The sequence below is a fragment of the Hemiscyllium ocellatum genome, chromosome 9 (assembly GCF_020745735.1).
Source record: "Hemiscyllium ocellatum isolate sHemOce1 chromosome 9, sHemOce1.pat.X.cur, whole genome shotgun sequence".
Classification (NCBI taxonomy): domain Eukaryota; kingdom Metazoa; phylum Chordata; class Chondrichthyes; order Orectolobiformes; family Hemiscylliidae; genus Hemiscyllium; species Hemiscyllium ocellatum.
Genome location: NC_083409.1, coordinates 91,089,588 through 91,113,468, shown reverse-complemented (window position 1 = coordinate 91,113,468; position 23,881 = coordinate 91,089,588). Strand labels below are relative to the sequence as shown.

The window sequence follows — 23,881 nt, the reverse complement described above, 5'->3', positions numbered from 1 at the left end:
CAGGCAGAACTCACCCTATAAGACTCATCTGGGGCCTGTTAATCAGAACCTTGAAGGGCATAACTCCAGTGTCATAAATGCTTCAGTGACGTTATTGTGAGGTGAATTAAATGTTTTTATTCTTCAACCTGTTTATTCTTTTGAGTAGCAGAGAGCTCACCCCACCAGAACACTCCCAAAGCCCTTAACCTGACAAAAATGGTCACCTTTGAATGAGGACACATGGTGTTTTCTAAAGGTACAAAAATGCACATCTATGCATGAAAGTGGTATGCAACAAGAAATAAATTTTCTTTTGGTTCTGATAATCTATACCCCAATCTCCAAAGAGGCATATGCATGTAAAAAGGCCACACAATAATGGTATAGGGCCATAGAAGCCAAGGAAAATTGTATTGCATGTAACAAAAGGCAAAATTCAGTATTTGACAACCCAATTTTCACTACAAATGAGAGACGAAAATACAGCTTACATTGATCATTTTGGTACAAGTCACTTACCATGAGCTTTAATGTATAAGGGAGACCTAGAGCCTGTAAGTTCACGAGGTGATCCATCAAAGTCAACCTTCCCATGTGTGATCAGTGGGTGTTGGTGATGTTTATGAATTCTTCCTTTAATAAAACAAAATTACTAATAGTTGGATCAACAGCAGCAAAATAATTATAGAACTGTTTTCTCATTGATGAGTCAGTAACTACTGTGTGTAGATCTAAGCCGTTCAAATTCGGATGCTTCCTATATCAATCTTACAATGAGTTATTTGATCTTAGCCACTAAATCTTATGAGGAACCATAACTGGTCTCAGTGTAATAGATTACGACAGTGTAGGAGGGAAAGAGGAGTGGGCAATCAGAGTTCGACTCTCAATTCACATCCCATGAGTGACACCTTAACAAAACGTGTAGGGTGACCATCAGATGAGGACAGTATGTTTGGACCATGAGGAATGGGCACTTGAACCTGTGAAACCATAATTTGCTCGAGTATTTTCAGGACAAGAAATGGAAAGCAATAACATGCACAGATAAATCACAAGGGAAGGGGGATTTCTTCATAATCCTCAGAATTCCAAAAATATCTCTCAAAGGAAATTCAACACAGCTTCACAAAAATTCAGAACAGGCAATAAAATTGGGCAATAGTTTATAGTTGATCACACCTAACAGGCCATATTTCAGATAGGTGTCCCTGTCATGTTGCACACCAGGAACAGTACATGATGATAGTTTTACCATTTTATTAAGAGTATTGGGCCCATTAACTCCAAGGCAATGCTCAGCTTGTGGACATATGTTAGAACCTAAATCGAGCAAGTGCAGCACACTGGCTATGTCAGAGGAATGGTATTTTTATTTTGCTTTTTCAAATCAAGTACAGATGCTGTGTTTCTATTAAAATTTCATTCCCATTTCCTCATCTGAAGACTCGGCATAATACTGGAGTATAAATCATGGATGGTAACAGTTCTGCAATCGCTCACTTGCAGTTATTTACCATTTCTGACAGATGACACAGTAAATTCTGGCAGAATATTAAAATGTGAATGATATCACAGCCAGCTCTCATTTTTTTTTCCCCACAATAAATCCTTTCCTTACCCACAGTTCACACCTTCTCAAGGAGAAAGAAGGGTAAGCAATAAATACTGCCTTAACCAGTGACAAAGTGTTGGTCACAATTAATTTATTTCAGTTTAATTTATATTTTATATTTTTTCTGTATTATGAGTAGGGAAAACAGCTGAAAGTATTTCTAGTAACTGCAGGGGAGGGGGTAGGATTTTGGTTGGAGGAGGGATGATGAAAACTTAGAGTCATAGAGTGATAAAGATGTTCAGCATGGAAACAGACCCTTCGGTCCAACTCGTCCAGATATCCTAACCTAATCTAGTCCCATTTGCCAGCACCTGGCCCAGATCCCTCTAAACCCTTCCTATTCACATACCCATTCAAATGCCTTTTAAATGCTGTAATTGTACCAGCCTCCACTACTTCCCCTGGCAACTCATTCCATGCATGCACAATCCTCCATGTGAAAAAGTTGCCCCTTAGTTCTCTTTTATATCTTTCCCCTCTCACCCTAAACTCATGCCCTCTAGTTCTGGACTCCCCCACCCCAGGGAAAAGACTTTGCCTATTTATTCTATCCATCGCCCTCATGATTTTATAAACCTCTATAAGGTCACCTCTCAGCCTCCAATGCTCCTGGGGAAACAGTCCCAGCCTGTTCAGCCTCTCCCTACAGCTCAAATCCTCCAACCCTGGCAACATCCTTGTAAATCTTTTCTGAACCCTTTCAAGTTTCACACTATCTTTCCGATAGAAAGGAGACAAGAATTTCATGCAATATTCCAAAAAGTGGCCTAACTAATGCTCTGTATAGCCACAACATGAGCTCCCAACCCCTGTACTCAATACTCCAACCAATAAAGAAAAGCAGACCAAATGCCTTCTGTGAATTGGGGCAGTTGGAAGAAAGATATTGGCTGTTTTATGAACTGGGATTTTGAGAGGACCTCTATGTACTTTTGAAATTGAATGAGTGGAAGAGTTCTTCTAAAGAGAGTGAAATGTCACTGTGCCAAGGGAAAGTAATTGTGCGACTCGCTTTAGGGATTGTACATATTTGGAAAATCAGTTGAGAATAGATAGTCAACAAATTAGCTTCATTTTCTCTATAGTTTTCTACATTTAATATCTCTCTGTGATGAATTTTAAGCTACTCAAGACTCACACTATCTGGGAATGATCTCGCATGATTGGGTTTTAGTGTGCACACAAGTCAGAATTCTGACCTGATTTCCTAACTACATTGTGAACATCACCGTGAAGTGGAGCAACAAATGTGCATATCAGAAGCACAGCATTGTTGTGCAATGTCACTACCAGAGACAGAGCAGCACACTACCTATTTGTTGCATATTTATCTGTTAAGCATGAGTATGTCATTGTGCTGCAACCTGCACTTTGCATGGAAAATTATGGAAATTGTTAAGGCAGGTAGGACACAACAGAGGGAATTCTAGAACAAGTAACCAGGCAGACAGTTTGGAAAGGGTCAGGAAATACTAGATAAGGAAACAACTATGAGAAGTGGGTGGGACTAAGGGCATTGTACTTAAATGTGCACAATATATGAAACGAATTAAATAAGCTTGTGGTACAAACTGAAATTGGCAGGTATGATGTTGTGAACATCATATAGAGGTGGCTACAAGGGGATCAGGGTTGGCAACTAAATCTCCAAGGATACATGTTGTGTTGAAAGGACAGGCAAATGGGCAGTGGGAGCAGGTTGCCTTATTAGTAAGGTGAGAGGGGAAAGATTTAAAAAGGGCCTGAGAGGTAACTTTTTCATGCAGGGAGTGGTGCCTGTATGGAATGAGCTGCCCGAGGAAGTGGTGGAGGCTGGTGCAATTACAACATTTAAAAGGCATCTGGATGGGTACATGAGTAGGAAGGGTTTAGAAGGATATGGGCCAAATGCTGGCAAATGGGAACTAGGTCAAATTGGGATGTCTGGTCAGCATGGATGAGTTGGACTGAAGGGTCTGTTTCTGTGCTGTATAATTTTCTGACTATGACTCAGTGATGTAGAATAGGAGCCACAGAATCTGTATGAGGTAGAGTTGAGGAACTGCAAAGGAAAAAAGACCCTGATGGGATTTATGTACAGGCCTCTGAGCTATAGGATGTGGGGATGAAAATTAATCAGGAGATAGAAAAGGCATGTAAGAAAGGCACTATTACAATATCATGGGGGACTTCAATATGTAGGTGGAGTGGGAAAATCAGGTTGGTAGCAGATCTCAAGAAAGGAAATTTGTGGAATGTCTACGAGATGTCATTTTTGGAGCAGCTTGTGGTGGAGCCCATTAGGGAACAGACAATTCTGGATTTTGAGATGTGTAATAAGACAGACTTGATTAGGAAGCTTAAGGTGAAGGAACCCACTGGGGGCAGTGACCATAATATGATAGAATTCACCCTGCAGTTTGAGAGGAATCACTGGTGTTAGAGAGAGTCCCAGGGGATTAGAAAATGCTGAATGTAATGCTATTTTTAAGTAGGGAGACTATAGGTTGTTAGCCTGATCTTGGTTGCTTGTAAGGTTTTGGAGTCATTATTAAGGATGAGTTTACAGACCTCTTGGAAATGGGGCTGGGTCAGCACAGCTTCATCAAGGGAAGGTCATACCTGACAAATCTATTATAATTCTTTGAGGAGTCAACAAGCAATTTAGATAAACCAGAGGCAGTGAACGTGATCTATTTGGATTTCCAGAAAGGCTTTATAAGGTGCCGCACAGAAGGCTACAATTAAGACCAGAGGCCATTGTGTTAGATGCAAGGTACTGGCATAGATGCAGGATTGGCTGGCTAACAGAACTCTGAGAGTAAGGAAAAAGGAGTCTTTTTAGTATGGCAGCTGGTTACTAGAAGAATTCTACAGGATCCATGTTGAGACCAAAGCTATTTACATTATACATTAATGACCTGGACAAAGGAATTGAGCGAATTGTTACTAAGTTTGCAAATGACACAAAGATAGGGGGAGGGACAGGTAATGTGTTGAAGATGGGGAGGTGGCTGCAGAAGGACTTGGACAGGCTAGGAGAGGGGGCAAAGAAGTGGCAGATAGAATACAATGTGGAAAAGTGTAAGGTTATGCATTTTATTCGGAAGATTGGAGGCATAGACCATTTTCTAAATGGAAAAAAAGTTTCAGACTTCTGAAAGGAACTTGGGAGTCCTTGTCCAGGATTCTCTTAAGGTCAACATGTAGATACAGTTGGCAGTTAGGAAGGCAAATGCAATGTTTGCATTAATTTCAAGAAGGTTAGAATACAAAAACAGAAATGTACTGCCCATGCTGTATAATGCTCCAGTCAGACCCCATTTGTAATATGTGAGCAGCTTTGGGCCCCTTATCTAAGGAAGGATGTTTTGCCATTGAATGGTATTATGAGGAGGGTTAAGAATGATCCCCGGATGAAGAACTTATCATATGAGGCATGGATGAGGACACTGGGTCTGTACTTGATGGAATTTAGAAGGATAACAGGGGTTATCTGATTGAAACTTACAGAATACTGAGGGACCTGGATAGAGTGGTCATGGAGAAGATGTTTCCACTGGTAGGAGAGATGAGGACCTGAGGGCACAGCCTCAGGGTGAAGGAACAACCCTTTGGAACTAAGATGAGGAGGTATTTGTTCAGCCAGAGGATGGTAAATCTGTGGAACTCATTGCCATCGAGGGCTGTTGAGGCCAAGTCATTGAGGGCATTTAGGACAGAGCCAGATAGATTTTTGAAGTGGGAAGGAGTTCAAGGGTTACAGGGAGAAGGCAAGAAAATGGGATTGAGAAACAAATCAGCCATGATCGAATGGTAGAACAGACCCAATGGGCCAAATGGCCTAATGCTGCTCCAATATATTGTGGTTTTATGATCACAGTGATTTTAGGAACACAGTGACAACAGCAGCAAATGTTCGGATGAATCCTGAGGTCTGTCATGGCCAGCTGACTTCACCAGTCCTGACTATGCATGTAGCATGGTTATTTATCAGCCATTGTGCATTTTTGCTTTGAAATACTTCAAAAGCCATTTAGTCCCAGCTACATATAATACCTGACTAATGTCGTAATCATTTCTCACCACTGTATACAGGACCGAGGTGTTTAATTTACCCTGATAAATAGTATCAAACTCACCATTGTCAGCTCTCCCTTCTGCTAGGAAAACATAATATTGTCTGTCTAGGTCAAAGCGTTCACTGTATTCAGGGAGCCGAATGTTTCTTCTGAATGAACACTGTGTCACCCCATCTTCTAAACTCCATGACATATCATGAATGGGAACCTGCAATAATTTATCATTGTTAAAGAGCAAATTACTTTCACAATTTCAAATCTGTCACCATTACTTAGCATAATAGGAAAGGAGCAGAGAGTGTGGTGCTCGAAAAGCACAGCAGGTCAGACAGCATTGGAGGGGCAGGAAAATCGACGTTTCTGGTAAAAGCCCATCATCATTCCCGATGAAGGGCTTTTGCCCAAAAACATCGATTTTCCTGCTCCTTGGATGCTGCCTGATCTGCTGTGCCTCTCCAGCATCACATTCTCAACTCTAATCTCCAGCATTTGCAGTCCTCACTTTTGCCTACAATAAGAAAGATACCCATACAATCACATGAAAATTTAGAGAGAAAAGGCTCTGATTGCTCCTTTCCTTCCCATAAGGTTCACTCAATGGAGAATGCCGGTTTAGTCATTTCATCATATCTTTCCATCTTTCATCTACTCTCAAATGCCAGTATGAGGGACACTGACTTCAATGGAAATGGAAACCAAGCTGAATGTAAAACAGACTGCTGCCCAAAGATGAATTATATCTTGCCTCACATCTTCCTATGAAATATTTTCAGAACCTTTTTTCTCTCCTTCACAATCAGTTAAGCTCCTTTTAAAGATGCCAATTGATCCTGAGCCAATGAATCTACAGGCATTGGAAATAACAGTTTCCCAACCCAAATCTTTCTGGACTCTTATAAATATAACATAATCCTTTAGTGCTCAAGTTAAATAACTAGTTGATGTAAATGTAATCCATGCCTTCAGTATTTTGGTGAACTCACTAAGTAATGTCTTATTTCTGTTTACCTGTCAGATATTAATAATTAAATGAACAGTCCCCAGCTTTGATTGGTAAAAAAACCAGAATATGTCTATAGGAATATAGGATGCTTAAGTACTCGAATGGACCTGGTTAGCTTGGCTGATTTTGGCATCAAAACAGAAAATATAATACAATCTACATTCATATCTACACCCCTTTTCACCTCAAATTCTGTAAACTTGGATACATTTTCATTTCTGAGCTTTCTTTCCTCCCAACTTTCTTGGCACCATCTAACAGATTGGTGGGAGAAAGTTCTTTTTATCACCAGGTTGACATACAGAGAACAGGCCACCCAAGTAAAGGACCCTTCCAGGATACCAGTGACCAAAGCCATTTTTAGGCTGTTATTATCCTATGTCTACTAAACATCATAGTTAAAAGCAGCAACCCATTTCCTCCTAGTACTAAGCTCAGGGTGGCCAATGTATTTTATAAGATCTTCATGTAATCTTCCTTGTTGCCATATGTCCTGTTCACTGGTTGCCTAAAATGTCATTTGTTCTGTATTGTTCCAGATAGGAACTGAAGAAATTGCTGGCAACTCCTCTTGCAGCTACCTCAGTATTTTTGGTGTCTGCATTAACACTGTGATGCTGTATGTATATGGCCCATTGAGCTCAATCAACCATGAATCTGAAGACAGAAATGCCAGAGTGGAGGAAAGGTGGTGAATTAAAAAGATAGGAGACTGGAAGCAAATGTCACACTCATGAACTGAAGGGAAATGTTCTGTAATTACCAGTGCTCGATTTCCCCAGAGGATATCATATCTCGAACAGCAAACAGAGTTTACGAAATGGAATGAAGAATAAGTGAATTGCATTTTCACCTGCAAGGAGTGTTGGAGCCTTGGATGATACAAAGGGAAGAAATACATGGGCAGATGTTGCAACTCTTGTGCTTGCATGGAAAGGTGCCACAGGAAGGGCAATGGAATGTTGGAGCAAACTGAAGAGTGAATGAAAGTACCATGAAGGGAATGTTCTCATAGAAATGCTGAAAGGAGAGGGAAGAGGCATCATGTTGCAGGTGGCAGAACTGGCAGAGGAAGATCTGCTGAAGACAGGTGCTAGCATAAATGGACCAGACTTTTTGAGGGTCCTGAAAAGTATAGAGGGTTGGGTGGGGGTGCATCCTCAGTTGAAATAAAAGGAATATATATCAGAAGCATCTATTTGGAAGGTCATCTTTTTGGAACAGAGGCATTGGAGATAGAGTTATTGTGAGAATCCTTACCTACACTTTCTGATCTAAAATATCTTGGTACTGAATCCAATTGAAAGAAGTCTCTGTTCATCTCCAAAACATGCACAGAAACCTTCTACAACAGTTGTATTCAAATAGCTAAACAGATTAATTATAAATGTATTGAGAAAACATAGTATTTTTGTACCTACCTGTGTGTTCAATATTGGATGTGAACGGCCAGTGGAATGAGCCGGATTTATCTGTATGCTTTGATCATTTATAATACACAAATACATGTCATCATTACCCTGGTAACAGAAGATTACTAAGTAAATATAAATCATACCTGCAAATAACCAAGTCCCACTATATCAATATTCCGTCTGATTTATGCATACTGATTTGATAACATTGTTTACTTTTCATTAACAGTATGATATAAGGTTCTACTGCCAACAAATATATTACAGATAAAAACAAAATCTTGAGGAGATTTCCTCTAAAAAAGAGGAACTCAGTAGGACTGGCTGCATCAATAGAGAACAACCGAATTAACATTTTGAGTCCAACATGATCTTTCTTTAGGAATGGAAGGGGCTGGTAAATATTGTTTCGTGCTGTTGATGAAAGGGAAGGAGGAATGAGTGGAAAAGCTGGTGAAGGCACCTAGTGAAAAAGATAAAGGGAGTAGTAATGGTAGTAAAGTAGAGATGTAAAATCGTTGCAAATCTGTGCAAAGGTGAAAGTAGGTCTAATTTCCTAAAGGTAAAGCTGACATGACACAAACAAGACATGGCCAGGGTCAGGAACTTTTGATCAAAATGAAGGTTCAAGGTCATGCTCTGAATTTGTTGAACTCAAAGTTGTGTTCTCAAGATGTACCTAAATGTAAAATGAGAAGTTATTTTCTCCAGCATTCAATGAACTTCATTGAAACACTGTCGCAGACCCAGGATGGAACTCTTAGCATGGGAACAGGTTGGTTTCTTCAAATAGCAAGCAACTGGAAGATTGGGGTCTTCCTACAGACAGAGTGGAGGTGTTTCACAAAACGATCACATATCTGCACTTTTGTTTTACCAATATAAAGGAGGTCGCAATGTGAGCAGTGAAAACAGTGAACTGGATTGAAAGAAATATAAATAAAAGACTGAAAGGCATCTTTGAGTCCTTGGATAGTGAGGGTGGAGGAGGTTAAAGGGCAAGTGTTACTTTTTCGTGACTTTTTTGGGAAGGTGTCATGAGGAGTTGAGGAAGTATTAGAAGTGATGGAGAATTGCACCAGAGTGTCATGGAGGAATCAGTCCCTGTGGAATACTGATAGTGGAGGGAGGGGAAGTTATGTTTGGCAATAGTGATGTTGTGCTGGAAGTAATGGCTGTATAATTGAAAATCATATGGTGTGTGGCCCCGAGGGATGTTAAAAATGCTGGTGCTTCTTGGCATCTCTGCCCTTATCATTCATAGCTGGTACAATTAGGGTTTTAAAAAATGCTACAATGTATCTTGCAGATGGTACACACTGCTGCCACAATGCATCTGTGGTGGAGTGAGTGAATGTTGAAGATGATGGGCAAGTTGTCAAACAGGTTTGTTGGTTTATTGCGGATGGTATCAAATCAATGTCAGATTTACACCCATCTAGTCACGTGGACAGTGCCTTGTGGATGTAGGACAGATTTTAGGAGTCAGAAAGTGGGGTGATCACCACAGAATTCCAAGCTTTTAGCCTAATCTTGGTGGGAATGACCTATTGCACCATTACAAACATGCCATGGCCATGCAACCTCTGACTAGTCCTAATGTAGGACAGCCAGTATGCAATTCATCTTTCACCAGCCCGAGGTCAAGTCAGAGACAAGTCAAAAGGTAAATTTTGGAGGGAGTATCAGAAGCGCTGGAATACTCCAAATGTTTTTCAGGAATCCAGAAAATCTCATCACTGTTGCTTTGCCCAGTTCTTGGGAACAGTGTGGCAACAGCCTGTGTTTCTTTAATTGGAAGCCAGAGGAGCCTGACAGTTCTTTCCAATGACACAACATGAAATATAATTTCCCTGTGGACTCCCCATTAGCAGCAGACCAGCCCATATGAGACAGTGTGTGTTCAGTGCGCACTTTACCCATTATGATCCTGAAATTGAAAATCAATCCCACGTAAGCCCTAGGACATTGCTTTACATGTTAAATGGTTCTACTCTGAGGCTTAGGTGTACACTTTGGCTACCTAGCAGAAAGTTGAAGGGAAGATAGAAACAGCCTTGCTGTCAATAAAAATCAGGCAATAATGATTTCACCATTTGCACATTGGAGGGGAGGTGATGGCCGAGTGGCATTATTGCTAGACTATCAATCTAGAGACCCCAGGTAATGTTCTGGGGACCCTAGTTCAAACCCTGCCAAGGCAGATGCTGGAATTTGCATTTAATAAAAATTCTGTAATTAAGAGTCTGATGATGACTGTGAAATCATTGTTGTTTAGGGAAAAGACCCAATCTGGTTCATTCAGGTCCTTTTGGGAATGAAACTGCCATCCCTTCCTAGTTTGGCCTACACCTGACTCAAGACCCACTGCAGTGTGGTTGACACTTAACCACCCTCTGGGCAATTAGAGATGGGCAATAAATACTGGCTGAGCCAGTGATGCCCTCATCCCGTGAATGAATGACTTTTTAAAAAAATTCCAATTGCCAGAAGATCTCAAATCACCACCTTGGTTTCTATTATGAGATATTTTTCCAAGTGAATATGTGACAATAAGTAAAATATCCCACAAGTTAATAAATCTTTGGCCTCATTCATGTCCTTATCCATCTGCTAATAAATTATTTATTTCAATAAGAATTTAAACTTTTTTTAAATTGGATTTCTTATAACCCATCACTTGAATGCAGATGGTTCTTAGAATTTCCTTTTGGATATATTTGATTAAATTTCACAGCAATACTAGAGTTGCAGTATAATCCTGAAACTGGGACTCAAACTGACTACAGCGAAAGTTGCTGTGAGATCCCTTGAAAAGGCAACATTACATGACAGCCTTAAACCTGGTTTTCAAACTGCCCCTGAACCTCCTAAACATTTACTAAACAGACATTGTCTTCAATAAACATTCTCACCCACATTCTCAAGACACTGAAATCTCAAGAGCTACAAATATCAGTTAGCACTAGTGCTGACAACTCTCGACTTGGCAGAAGGTTTCCAACTCGGAGGAAGATTAGGAAAAAGATATCAAATGGTTGAACTGTTGTTCTGAAATAACATAACCACTTTAAGTATCGTCAACTGACTTCATTCTATACAAGGAGAATTTTAACCTGCTCCAATACTGACCATCCAGTTATCATCTGACAGAGCAAAAGAAATGTATCCATTTGAAGGTCCACTCAACTCAAACAGCACTGAAGTGTTTTGCATTGCAAATGAGAGGAAAAAGCACAATCGATCCATCTCAGGGTCACATCCAGGGGGATTCCGCAGACAGAATTTTTTACTGCCACATTCTGTCACGTTGAACTGGAAATAGAAGATGAAAAAACGGATCATTGGTGAATTGAAGTGTGACATTTCCTCATTATTTAAAAGGCTGAAGCTTGGCATTGTGGAAAGAATTTTAAAGCAATTCCATACATACACCAGATTTAGTGAAGTGATGATGTCATAAAGGTGGCCTGGAACTGGAAATGTAAATGGTTTAAAACATCTATTCGTTCAGATATCCAATAAAATTCAGGAGGACACTGGGAGAATGCCAGGGAAATGCTCTCTCAAAAGGTTTTATTTGAAATTGTTTTAGTAAGCGTCTCACCCTTTGTCATAATTTATTTGGTTCTGATTTGGTACTGCCTGACGTCATGCAAGAATTTATGTTGGAATGGTATTATGGTACTCAAGTACCATACTTCCATATAAGAAGTCTCAAAACCAGTGAAACCCAGTTTCCACATTGATCTGAATGTTTACAAGTCATGCACTGTCACCTACCATCACAGCATCCAATAAAAAAACAAACTACTTTAAATGAAAAGAGGGGCACAAAATGAAACTATGGGCAATTTTGACCTGGCACGCTTCTCAGGAATTGAACAAAATCAGATGCCATAATGGAAATACATGACACCTGATTTTACTTTCCATTGAAGTGATCATGGAGCCATTTAATATTGATATTGTATTAACCACAGAGAGATAATATTAGGAGCGCATAAAATAATGCTCCAAATAACCTTCAGGGTTTTCCGCAAGGTAAGCAAAGTTCACCTCTAACCACCCACCCCACCTTTACCCGTTCAAGTGTCTCAGGCAGAAATAGTGGTCTAAAACTGTTGATCTGAGGTTATATTTGATGGCAATTCCATCTTGAGCTTTCCTATAAAACAAGTATTGTTTATTTGAAATTAGGCTTCTAAAGCTAGGCTTCAATAAGTATATGTATTAATCTTCTGTGCAATGGTGATCTCAGTTCTGTCAGACTGATTTTTTTCTGAATTTATGCTGCATTGACAACTCTCGGCTGTTGTTAAGAAATACCAAGAAAGGTCTGCACAATAACCCATCCAAAGTCTAGAACTCAATGTCAAATATTATTATAATGCAGAAAGGCACAGGAGCAGTTTTCATAAAACAAGACTTAATTCCATCACAAATTCATAAAATCTGCCACATCTCTATATAAAACATGCATTAAAATTATTTAAAAACATCCTGTCTCATCTCTCCACGTTGTCTTTAAATCAAATATATTATCTTGCATCTATTTGAAAGGTACTTACTGATTTAGTCAATTTGGAGGTAACTGGTAGATCTGGATAAGCCTCTGTTGTGGCCTGTACTGAGAAAGGGGGGGCATTTAGTTGAGAAATCACTGGACCACGTAATTTCACCCAGTAAATGTTGAATTTCTGAACCACCGTCACCCTAACATGAAGAAAGATTAGGTTAAATTTAGTTTTGTTTTAATCATTGTTCAGTCAGAAATCAAGAGGAATATAACATTTGGCAGGGGCAGGGGTTGGGGGGGGGGGGGGGCATCAATCTCTCATGCTAATCTATCTTGAAGTCTTGCTAAAAGCATTTTACACACGGACCACACCGCAGCTAAAATTTTGTGAACAGTTCTAGTCCCCTTACCTAATGATGTACTGAACACTGGAGGGAGATAAAGACAAGGACTGCAGATGTTGGAAACCAGAGTCTAGATTAGAGTGATGCTGGAAAAGCACAGCAGGTCAGGCAGCATCCGAGGAGCAGGAAAATCGACGTTTTGGGCAAAAGCCCTTCATCCTCCTGATGAAGGACTTTTGCCGAAACGTCGATTTTCCTGCTCCTCGGATGCTGCCTGACCTGCTGTGTTTTTCCAGCACCACTCTAACCCAGATCTTGCCACTGGAGGGAGTCCAGAGAATCTTCACTACGTTGATCTTAAGCATGGAGGAATTTTCTTATGAGGAGAGACTGAGTAGGCTTGGCTTGTATTCATTGGGGTTTATGAGAATGAGAGGAGATCTTATTGAAACATAATCTTAGGGGGTTCGACAGGGTGGATGTGCAGGAATTGCTTCTCTTTGTGTTTATGTCGAGGACCAGAGGAAATAATCTCAGAATAAGAGGTTGCACATTTAAGACAAAGATACGGATTTCTAAAATCTCTTTGACAGCAGTGAATCTACAGAATTCTTTACAGTAGAGGATGGTCGAGGCTAGGTCATTAAGTATATTCAAGGCTGAGACACACAGATTTTTGATCAGTCAGGGAATCTAGAGTTATGAGGAAAAGCGGGAAAGTGGGGTTAAAGATTATCAGATCACCCATGATCACATTGCATGTCAGAGCAGACATGATGGGCCAAATGGCCTACTTCTGCTCTCACATGTCATCGTCTTTCTTCACATAGGCTGAGTGACCACTTCCAAATTTCAACTGATACAACTTCTCCCTCCCTGCAGCTAAAATCTTGTAATACTTCAGGGTCATCTAGAAACAAGGACAGCCCTAAACTGTCAATTGTATTTAATTTTGCTGTAAATGTCAAAAGAAAGAAATCTGCCTCAAACATTAGAAATATTGGACTTCCAATGCAATAAAGGTTCATCTGTGTTAACTGCCACAAATGATGTAGGCTTTTGTCTTCACTGGCTGGACATTAATCTGCTGCTACAAGTTGTGTGCCCTTGATTGAACACGGACCAAATTATTTCTGTAGATTTGTTTTCATCTCTCCTTATTGAAATGTAACAATTTATCTTGAAATAATTTGATTTAGCAGTTTATTCCACTGGGACGTAATTACAAAGATTAGTGGAGAGTGTTGTAATGTATACTGGCAGTAAAATTTTACTGATTTTTAGCTATTAAAATTAATTAAAGAACAATCAATCAATCAGGCACTTTCTATCTCAGGCAGAATAGGGAACACCACCATCTGTAAGTTTCCCTCCAAGCCATTCACCGTCCTGACATGGAAATATATCACTGTTCCTTCAGGGTAAAAATCATAGAATTCCTTCCCTAACGGTATTGTGGGTCTACCTATAGAACAGGGATTGCAGAGGTTCAAGAAGGCAGCTGACCACCATCCTTTCTCAAGTGCAACTAGGAATAGACAATAAATGCTGGCCCAGGCAACAAGACCTGCATCTCATAAGCAAATATCCACCAAGTCTGATCACCAACCAAGCTGTCAGCAGATGAAAATCCACTGTAACATAAAATACTGCATTGAAGGTATTTACATGCAGTAAATATGGTTAACCAACTAACTTTTTTTTTGTTCTTTGTTGCAATAAATTAACTCATTAGCCCTGTATTTGCAATAGAAGAGAACATCTTTATAAGTTATTGAACTTTGTTTGGCTTATAGACTGAAAATACAATTAATGGTTCCCAAAATATTAAATTTCAGGATCTATTCTGCTTTTAACATTTTTAGTTCATTTTTACCACTCTCCAACAAAGTTCTGTTCTGATTCGTGAATTAAGAAGGGAAGGCACCAGCTACCAAGAGGAAAGTTGATGACATCATCAGTGGTGACATCATGTCACATGGCATTGGATGTGAATGGTCATGGGGGATAGTTCCCTGCTCCTTCCATATTGGTTCAATAAACAGTTCTTGGTACCAAGACCTACTCATTATCCATTTCTGAATGTATACGAGTGTCATTAGTGGTTAAAAATAATATTGGACATAAATAATTCATTGCATAGTAAAATGTGACAATCTGGGAAACACATGAGTCCCTCATGTACATTAATTTATGTTGTACTCACACTCATACTAACTTGCACTTTGAACCTTAAACGGGCGTTGAATATTCAAAATAGAAAGTTATCTTAAGTTATCATAAAAAAAAACTTTAATTCAGTGAATGTCATTTGTTGAAAGCACTCCAATGCTTACAGGAACTGGATATGATCTGGTTTTGTTGCAGGTGGGTTCCACAGCACCACAATTGTGTGTTTTCCTGATGAGCTGGTGTGGCTGACCGCAGAGTCCTGTGGAAGAGAAGCAAGAGGGCAATGTCCAGTACCAGCTAACTCCATACAACAAATACGTGAAGTATATTAAAATACTTTGCTTTTTTACTTACTGCGTACGTTGGCTAATGTTCAAATGATCCACTAAATTACCATGTATGACTGATGCAAATTAATGTTATGTTAAAAGCTGTGACATAAATCCAGTACTAAGTTCAAATCATTAAAATTATGCAAAAATCATGAAAAGGTTTGGATAATAAAAGCCTTTAGGCCTATTTTAGCTTATCCAGTTAAGGAAATCTACATTATGTCACAATTATCACCTCTAACTACTTGTTTTTCCCCTGCTCTGAGTATCTCTTTTGAAAATTTAAAATTATGACAGTAGCAGCTTATCCGACCAATGATGTAAATTGATTTCGAAGGATTTCTGTGATTTGTTTGGAATTTACAAGCAGTTACACACCTTTACACCTCCACACGTCAGGAGCTGCGAGTTCTTGTCAATAAGAGTAAAGGTTCCGACAGGAGCGCCATTCAGATCAGCAGCATCTCTTGCTTGTATGAAAAATCCTTGGAATGAAGTTCCAGACTGTCTCACAGTGAGTGTAACTGAAACCAAAGGAAAACATCATCAGAGTACAGAATAAAATGTTTAACATGTCAGCAGCCTCTATCATTGCATTCTGGGGTACACCAAGAAGGTGGCAGTGGGACTTAAGACATCTCCTCATTAAAAACAGAGGAAAAAAATTACTTGTATAGTTATTCCAGGCCTCCTCATCAAGACGAGGCAAAAATCAGTCTCACCACAGACCTGGAAATAGGCCTGTCACACTGAAAGTTACTCCAGCTATTCAAATGGTAAGTAAAGCAAAGTAAGTGGGAAATAATGTTCAGGATTTTCTTAGGGAACATTCCCTCCATCAGGGCTATATGCAAGTCCTAAACCCATGGACAGGGAGCAAGATAATGGCAATCCTCATAGAGGTGGCCTCTTAACTGACCACTGCCCAGCCAGTTGTGCAATTCAGGAAATGGTCTAGCAAGTTACTCATTTAATAGAAAACTACTAATAACAGAAGCATTCAAATATCATTGATTATGATACTGAATAATCTGTACTGAGGCACATTTTGTCCTAACACTGATCAAATGAATTTGCAATATTGTTATAAAACCAACTGCAACATAAAATTTGACAAGACAAAGTCACGGTGGCACAGTGGTTAGCACTGCTGCCTCACAGCGCCTGAAGACCCGGGTTCAATTCCCGACTCAGGCGACTGACTGTGTGGAGTTTGCACGTTCTCCCCGTGTCTGCGTGGGTTTCCTCCGGGTGCTCCGGTTTCCTCCCACAGTCCAAAGATGTGCGGGTCAGGTGAATTGGCCATGCTAAATTGCCCGTAGTGTTAGGTAAGGGGTAATGTAGGGGTATGGGTGGGGTTTCGCTTCGGCGGGTCGGTGTGGACTTGTTGGGCCGAAGGGCCTGTTTCCACACTGTAAGTCTAATCTAATCTAATTTGTAGCTCGGGTGTCCGTTGTTGTGGTTCTGTTCGCCGAGCTGGAAGTTTTTGCTGCAAAAGTTTCGTTCCCTGGCTAGGGAGCATCATCAGTGCTATTGGAGCCTCCTGTGAAGCGCTGCTTTGATGTTTCTTCCGGTATTTATAGTGGTTTGTTCTTGCCGCTTCCGGGTGTCAGTTTCAGCTGTAGTAGTTTGTATGTGGGGTCCGGGTCGATGTGTCTGTTGATGGATCTTCTTGCCGTTTCCGGGTGTCAGTTTCAGCTGTAGTGGTTTGTATATGGGGTCCAAGTCTATGTGTCTGTTAATGGAGTTTGTGGATCCACAAACTCCATTAACAGACACATAGACTTGGACCCCATATACAAACCACTACAGCTGAAACTGACACCCGGAAACGGCAAGAAGATCCATCAACAGACACATTAACCCGGACCCCACATACAAACTACTACAGCTGAAACTGACACCCGGAAGCGGCAAGAACAAACCACTATAAATACCGGAAGAAACATCAAAGCAGCGCTTCACAGGAGGCTCCAATAGCACTGATGATGCTCCCTAGCCAGGGAACGAAACGTTTGCAGCAAAAACTTCCAGCTCGGCGAACAGAACCACAACATTTGACAAGACATTTTTGACTTAAAAATATCTGCACCTTTTACTTGATCCTTTGAGCTGAACACATCTTTGTCCACTGTAATAACAGCAGGGCTCGCTGATTTCTGAGGAAAGCTTCCATGTTTTGGAGTCATCGTGTCACAAGCAACAGTCACCTGACCATTTCCATAGGCTTCCAGGGGTTCCAAAATGATGCTAAGTACAATGAGGATACCAGGAATACACAGTCCCATTCTACTGTGGAGTCAGAAAAGAACTGGCTTAACATATGCTGAACTCAGTTAGTTTCCTAGAGTTTAATTCTAACAACAAGCAAACAATCATCTTTATATGGTTATTGATAATTAAGAAACTCATAGTTAAAGCTAATTTAAACAAAGTTAAAAAATAACAGTCAGCATCTAGGTATTGGCATTGGCTCAGTAGCAATATTCTCATCTCTTCATTTGAAGGTAATAGGATCAATATATTGCTCCAAAAACGTGTTTGATAATTTTTTGTAAGGTTTGTGAAGGTTTGTAGATCAGGTTGAGGTTTAGGGTGTAGGTTTGCTCTTTAAGCTGTAGGTTTGATATCCAAACGTTTCATTACCTGGCTAGGTAACATCATCAGTGGCAACCTCCAAGTGAAGCGAAGCTGTTGTCTCCTGCTTTCTATTTATATATTTGTCCTGGATGGGGTTCCTGGGGTTTGTGGTGATGTCATTTCCTGTTCGTTTTCTGAGGGGTTGATAGATGGCATCTAGATCTATATATTTGCTTATGGCGTTGTGGTGGGAGTGCCAGGCCTCTAGGAATTCTCTGGCATGTCTTTGCTTAGCCTGTCCCAGGATAGATGTGTTGTCCCAGTCAAATTGGTGTTTTTTTTCATCCGTGTGTAGGGCTACGAGGGAGAGAGGGTCGTATATTTTTGTGGCTAGCTGGTGTTCATGTATCCTGGTGGCTAACTTTCTTCCTGTTTGTCCTACATAGTATTTATGGCAGTCCTTGCATGGAATTTTATAGATGACGTTGGTTTTGTCCATGGGTTGTCCTGGGTCTTTTAAGTTTGTTAGTTTTTGTTTGAGAGTGTTGGTGGGTTTGTGTGCTACTAGGATTCCGAGGAAGACGAAACAATGATCTCATTCGACGTAACAGCATGTTCACCTCCATCAACATCAACCTGGCAAAGGAAATACTTACCACACTTTTAGAAGAGACCATCACACACACTCCAACCACCATCAATCACATTACCAACAAAAACATCATGAAGCTAGTGGATCTGTGGCTCACCACCCACTTCACCTTCAACAACATAACCTACAAACAATCCAACGGCACACCCATGGGATCGCCGCTATCAGGATTCATAGCAGAAGCAGTATTGCAAAGACTAGAACAAACAGCACTACCAACCATCAAACCAAAAATCTGGGTCTGCTACGTAGATAACACCTTTGTCATCACAAAACGAAACAAGATAGAAGAGACATTCAACATCATCAACAACACCCTCACAGGCATAAAGTTCACCAAGGAGGAAGAAACTGACAACAAACTCGCATTCCTGGTCGTCACGGTCAAAAGAAAGGACAACGGAGAACTATAAACCTGCGTATACAGAAACCTGACAAACACTGACCAAATACTTAACTACACCAGCAACCATCCCAACACGCACAAACAAGGCTGTATCAGAACACTATTCCAACGAGCCACCACACACTGCAGCACAGACAAACTTCGGAAAACAGAGGAGAACCACCTATACAATATATTCAAGAAGAATGGATACTCAAAAAATATAGTCCGCAGATTCCTCAAGAACAAACCATGACAAGCAGACCAAACACAGCCAGAAACCATAACACCTTACCATACATCAAAGAAGTTTCAGAAATGACAGCCAGACTACTAAGACCCCTTGGAATTGTAGAAGCACACAAACCCACCAACACTTTCAAACAAAAACTAACAAACTTAAAAGACCCAGGACAACCCATGGACAAAACCAACGTCATCTACAAAATTCCATGCAAGGACTGCCACAAATACTATGTAGGACAAACAGGAAGAAAGTTAGCCACCAGGATACATGAACACCAGCTAGCCACAAAAATACACGACCCTCTCTCCCTCGTAGCCCTACACACGGATGAAAAAAAACACCTATTTGACTGGGACAACACATCTATCCTGGGACAGGCTAAGTAAAGATATGCCAGAGAATTCCTAGAGGCCTGGCACTCCAACCACAACGCCATAAGCAAACACATAGATCTAGATACCATTTATCAACCCCTCAGAAAACAAACAGGAAATGACATCACCACAAACCCCAGGAACCCCATCCAGGACAAATATATAAATAGAAAGCAGGAGACAACAGCTTCGCTTCACTTGGAGACCACCAGGTAATGAAACGTCTGGATATCAAACCTACAGCTCAGCGAGCAAACCTACACCCTAAACGTGTTTGATAAACTTGTACCTCCACCAAAGATTCATACTGTCCTTTGTAACAGCACTGGAAAATGGTAAATGCCTATCCTAATTTCAAGATCATTTTGTTCAATCTTATATGCTTTTCAAAAGCAGAGTAGTGAGATTCTCACTATGCAGCAGCAAGATGCCAATTGATATAATTTATTCATCATTAAACATATTGTTAATTCAGAGTCCCACCTTAACAAACAAATTTGAGAAATCTTATTTAGGAAACTAGAGCAAGGACCTGCCAGATTCAGCTCGCTACTTTTTCTGAATGACATCCAGATTGGACGCCAGGCAGCAGCATCTCAAGACACACTGCAAGGGCATTATATGAAGCAGACCAAACACCCTTAAAATGTAATAAAAAGATAGCTTAGAGAGAGAGAACACAAGCATTTTGCTGTAGCAGGGAGAAATGTACAAGCAGCTTTCAAACCCCAACAGCTACTGAAAGCTAAACTAAAATCTTGGTTCTGTGGGAGGTTGACACCCTCCATTATGCTGCTTCCATTGTTCCTACTTTAACAAAAAGCTCAAAACCTCACAGCTGTTTGCTTTATTGCCTTGGAACAGACCACTTCTCACATCTGTCTCAATCTCCCTTCATAAAAAAGCCCAGAACAAAATACACCTCTTCAACCCATTGTATCAATACAGCAGTGAACACACACATCCATGGGCATGGACATTCAACGCATGCTAGCTTCTAAGAATCCACACACGGCATACCTCCAATCCACTTACAGGATGCTTCTGGATATTCACAGCATCCCTGCCTTTCATTATTCTGCCTTTATGCACATTCCTTCCTCAGCCAGTAATATCAGGCTCATTTTCCTACCGGCTTAACATAGACACAAGGGCAGGAAGACTATACAGTTTCATTCAAGTCAAAGGGCTGGCAATTTCTCGAAACTAATAAATCAAGGACAGCTTCCATTACCAGTCTACACCCTATTCATCATTTACATCTTCACCACATTAGCTCAGTTGGCTGGACGGGTGGTTTGCAATACCGAGTAACACCAACACCATGGGTTGAATTCACATACCAGCTGAGGTTACCATGAAGGATTCTCCTTGTCAACCTTTTCCCATGCCTGAGATGTGGTGACCCTCAGGTTAAACCACTATCACTGTCTCTTATTGACAGAGTAGCCCTATGGCCTGGTAAGACGGTGTGGGCGGCACGGTGGCACAGTGGTTAGTGCCTCACAGCGCCAGAGACCCGGGTTCAATTCCCGACTCAGGCGACTGACTGCGTGGAGTTTGCACATTCTCCCCGTATCTGCGTGGGTTTCCTCCGGGTGCTCCGGTTTCCTCCCACAGTCCAAAGATGTGCGGGTCAGGTGAATTGGCCATGCTAAATTGCCCGTAGTGTTAGGTAAGGGGTAAATGTAGGGGTATGGGTGGGTTGCGCTTCAGCGGGTCGGTGTGGACTTGTTGGGCCAAAGGGTCTGTTTCCACACTGTAAGTAATCTAATCTAATCTAAATCAGATGTACTTGGACTGATTTTACCCGCTCTGCCATCATTAAGGCAGTAAGTTTCATCTCCAATATTTCTGACTGTGCACTGCTTTAGCTTTTTTTTTCATTCGTTCATGGCATGCAGATAACGCTGACTAGGCCAGCAACTGTCTTCCACTGCGAAAGTTCTCATCCATGCCTTCAAGCCTCGATTTTCACAAAGCACTGCTTACTAACCTCAAACGCCCCACTGTCCAGAAACATAAGGTTTTGAAAATTGTGTTGTTTGTGTCCTAACTCACAGCAACTCCCTTTCACCTATCACCTTTGTGCTCAATCGCCTACACTGGCTCAATTTTAAAAGTTTCATCCTTGTTTTTAAATCTCTCCATAGGTCCATCTCCTAATTATTTTTATGCAATCCTCCTGCCTTATCTCCTTCTAAGATAACTGTATTCTTCAAATTATAGTCTGTTGCTCTTCCGCATCCAGTGGTGGCCCTATCGTCTGCTTGTGAGCCTCCAAGTTTTAGATTCCCTTCACAACTCTTCAACCTTTCTATTCTACGTTAAAGTCTACCTTCTATCCAAGTTTTATTCATCTGTCCCAATATTTACTGATTCTTAAAAAATTCACTCATGGGACATGGAGCATTCCTGGCTGACTGACATTTATTGCCTATCCCTAGTTTTCCTTGAGAGATGGTGGTGAGCTGCCTTCTTGAAGTGCTGCAGGTCCTGTGCTGTCGGCTGACCCACAATGCCTTTAGGGAGGGAATTCCAGGACTTTGACCCACCCACAGTGAAGGAAGGCAATATATTTCCAAATCAGGATGGTGAGTGACTTGGAGGAGAACTTGCATGTGGTAATGTTCCCATGCATCTGCTGCCCTTGTCCTTATAGATAGAAATGGTCATGGGTTTGGAAGGTGCTGTCTGAGGACCTTTGGTGAATTTCTGTGGTGCATTTTATAGATAGTACACACTGCTGCTACTGAGCATTAGTGTTGGAGGAAGTTGATGCTTATAGATGTAGTGCCAATTGAACGGGCTGCTTTATCCTGGATGCTGTCGATTGATGGTGCTTCTTGAATGTTGTTGGCACTGCACCCATTCAGGCAAGTGGAGAGTATTCCATCGCACTCCTGACTTGTGCCTTGTAGACAGTAGTCAGGAGGTGAGTTACTCATCTCAGTATTCCTAGCCTCTGACCTGCTCTTGTAGCCACTGTGTTTAAGTGGCAGATCCAGTTAGGTTTCTGGTTAATGATAATCCTAGGATGTTGAAAGTGGGTTCACAGCCATTGGATATCAAGGGCAGTGTTTAGATTGTCTCTTATTGGAGATTGTCATTACCTGGTAATGATGTGGTGCAATGATACTGCCACGTGTCAGCCCAAGGCTGGATCTTGCCCAGATATTGTTGCATATGAACATGGACTGCTCCAGTACCTGAGAAGTCACAAATAGTGCTGAATACTGTGCAATCATTCGCAAGCATCCCCACCCTGACCTACTGATGTAGGGAAAATCATTGATAAAGCGACTTAAGATGGTTGGATCTTGGACACAACCTTTAGAAACTCCGGCAGAGATGTCCTGGAACCGAGATACCTCCAATAGCTGTGGCCATCTTCCTATCTGCCAGGTATGGTTCTAACCAGTGGAGAGTTTGCTCCTGGATACTCATTGATTCCAGTTTTGCTAGGGCTCCTCAATGCCACACTTGGTCAAATGTAGCCTTAATGTCAAGGACTGTCACTTGCACCTCACCTCTGGGAATCAGTTATTTTGTCCATGTTTGAATGAAGGCTGGAATGAGACCAGGAACTGAATGGCCCCGATGGAACCCAAACTGGACGTCACTGAGAAGATCATTGCTAAGCAGGTGCTGCTTGATAGCAATGCTGATGATGCCTTTACTGATGATTGAGAGTAGACTGGTGGGGTGATAATTGACAGGGTTGGATTTGTCCTGCTTTTCATGTACGGGACATATCTGGGCAATTTTTCACATTATTGGGCAGATGCCAGTATTGTAACTGTACTGGAAGATCTTGGTTAGGGGAGCTGCAAGTTCTCAAGCACAATTCTTCAGTATTAATGGTGGAGTGTTGTCAGATCCCAAAGCCTTTGTAGTATCTAGTGCCTCCAATCATTTCTTGTTATCACATGGAGTGAATCCAATTAGAACATAGAACATAGAAAAGTACAGCACAGAACAGGCCCTTTGGCCCATGATGTTGTGCCGAGATTTAATCCTAATGTAGGATTAATCCTAATATAGTAACAACCTACGCACCCCTCAACTCACTGCTATTCATGTGCATGTCCAGCAGTCACTGAAATGTCCTCCAGGACTCTGCTTCCACTACCACAACTGGTAACACATTCCATGCATTCACAACTCTCTGTGTAAAAAACCTACCTTTGACATCTC

The 23,881-nt window shown here is 41.0% G+C and overlaps 1 protein-coding gene across 10 annotated transcripts in view; it reads right to left on the bottom strand.

Moving 5' to 3' along the window:
- LOC132818820 (ferric-chelate reductase 1-like) overlaps positions 1-23,881 on the bottom strand; it is a 58,303-nt gene that overhangs the window by 21,892 nt on the left and 12,530 nt on the right. For 6 of the 10 annotated variants that reach the window (XM_060829929.1, XM_060829922.1, XM_060829920.1 and 3 more), the window contains 8 exons: positions 17,539-17,738; positions 15,825-15,970; positions 15,279-15,373; positions 12,651-12,795; positions 11,212-11,394; positions 8,086-8,184; positions 5,722-5,869; positions 502-615 (listed from right to left, as the gene is read on the bottom strand). In XM_060829929.1, coding sequence (XP_060685912.1) covers positions 502-615; positions 5,722-5,869; positions 8,086-8,184; positions 11,212-11,394; positions 12,651-12,795; positions 15,279-15,373; positions 15,825-15,970; positions 17,539-17,734 — 1,126 coding nt within the window. In that variant the 5' untranslated portion in view covers positions 17,735-17,738. The remainder of the gene's footprint in view (positions 1-501; positions 616-5,721; positions 5,870-8,085; positions 8,185-11,211; positions 11,395-12,650; positions 12,796-15,278; positions 15,374-15,824; positions 15,971-17,538; positions 17,739-23,881) is intronic. The other 4 variants (XM_060829930.1, XM_060829924.1, XM_060829926.1 and 1 more) reach the window with 1 other exon arrangement.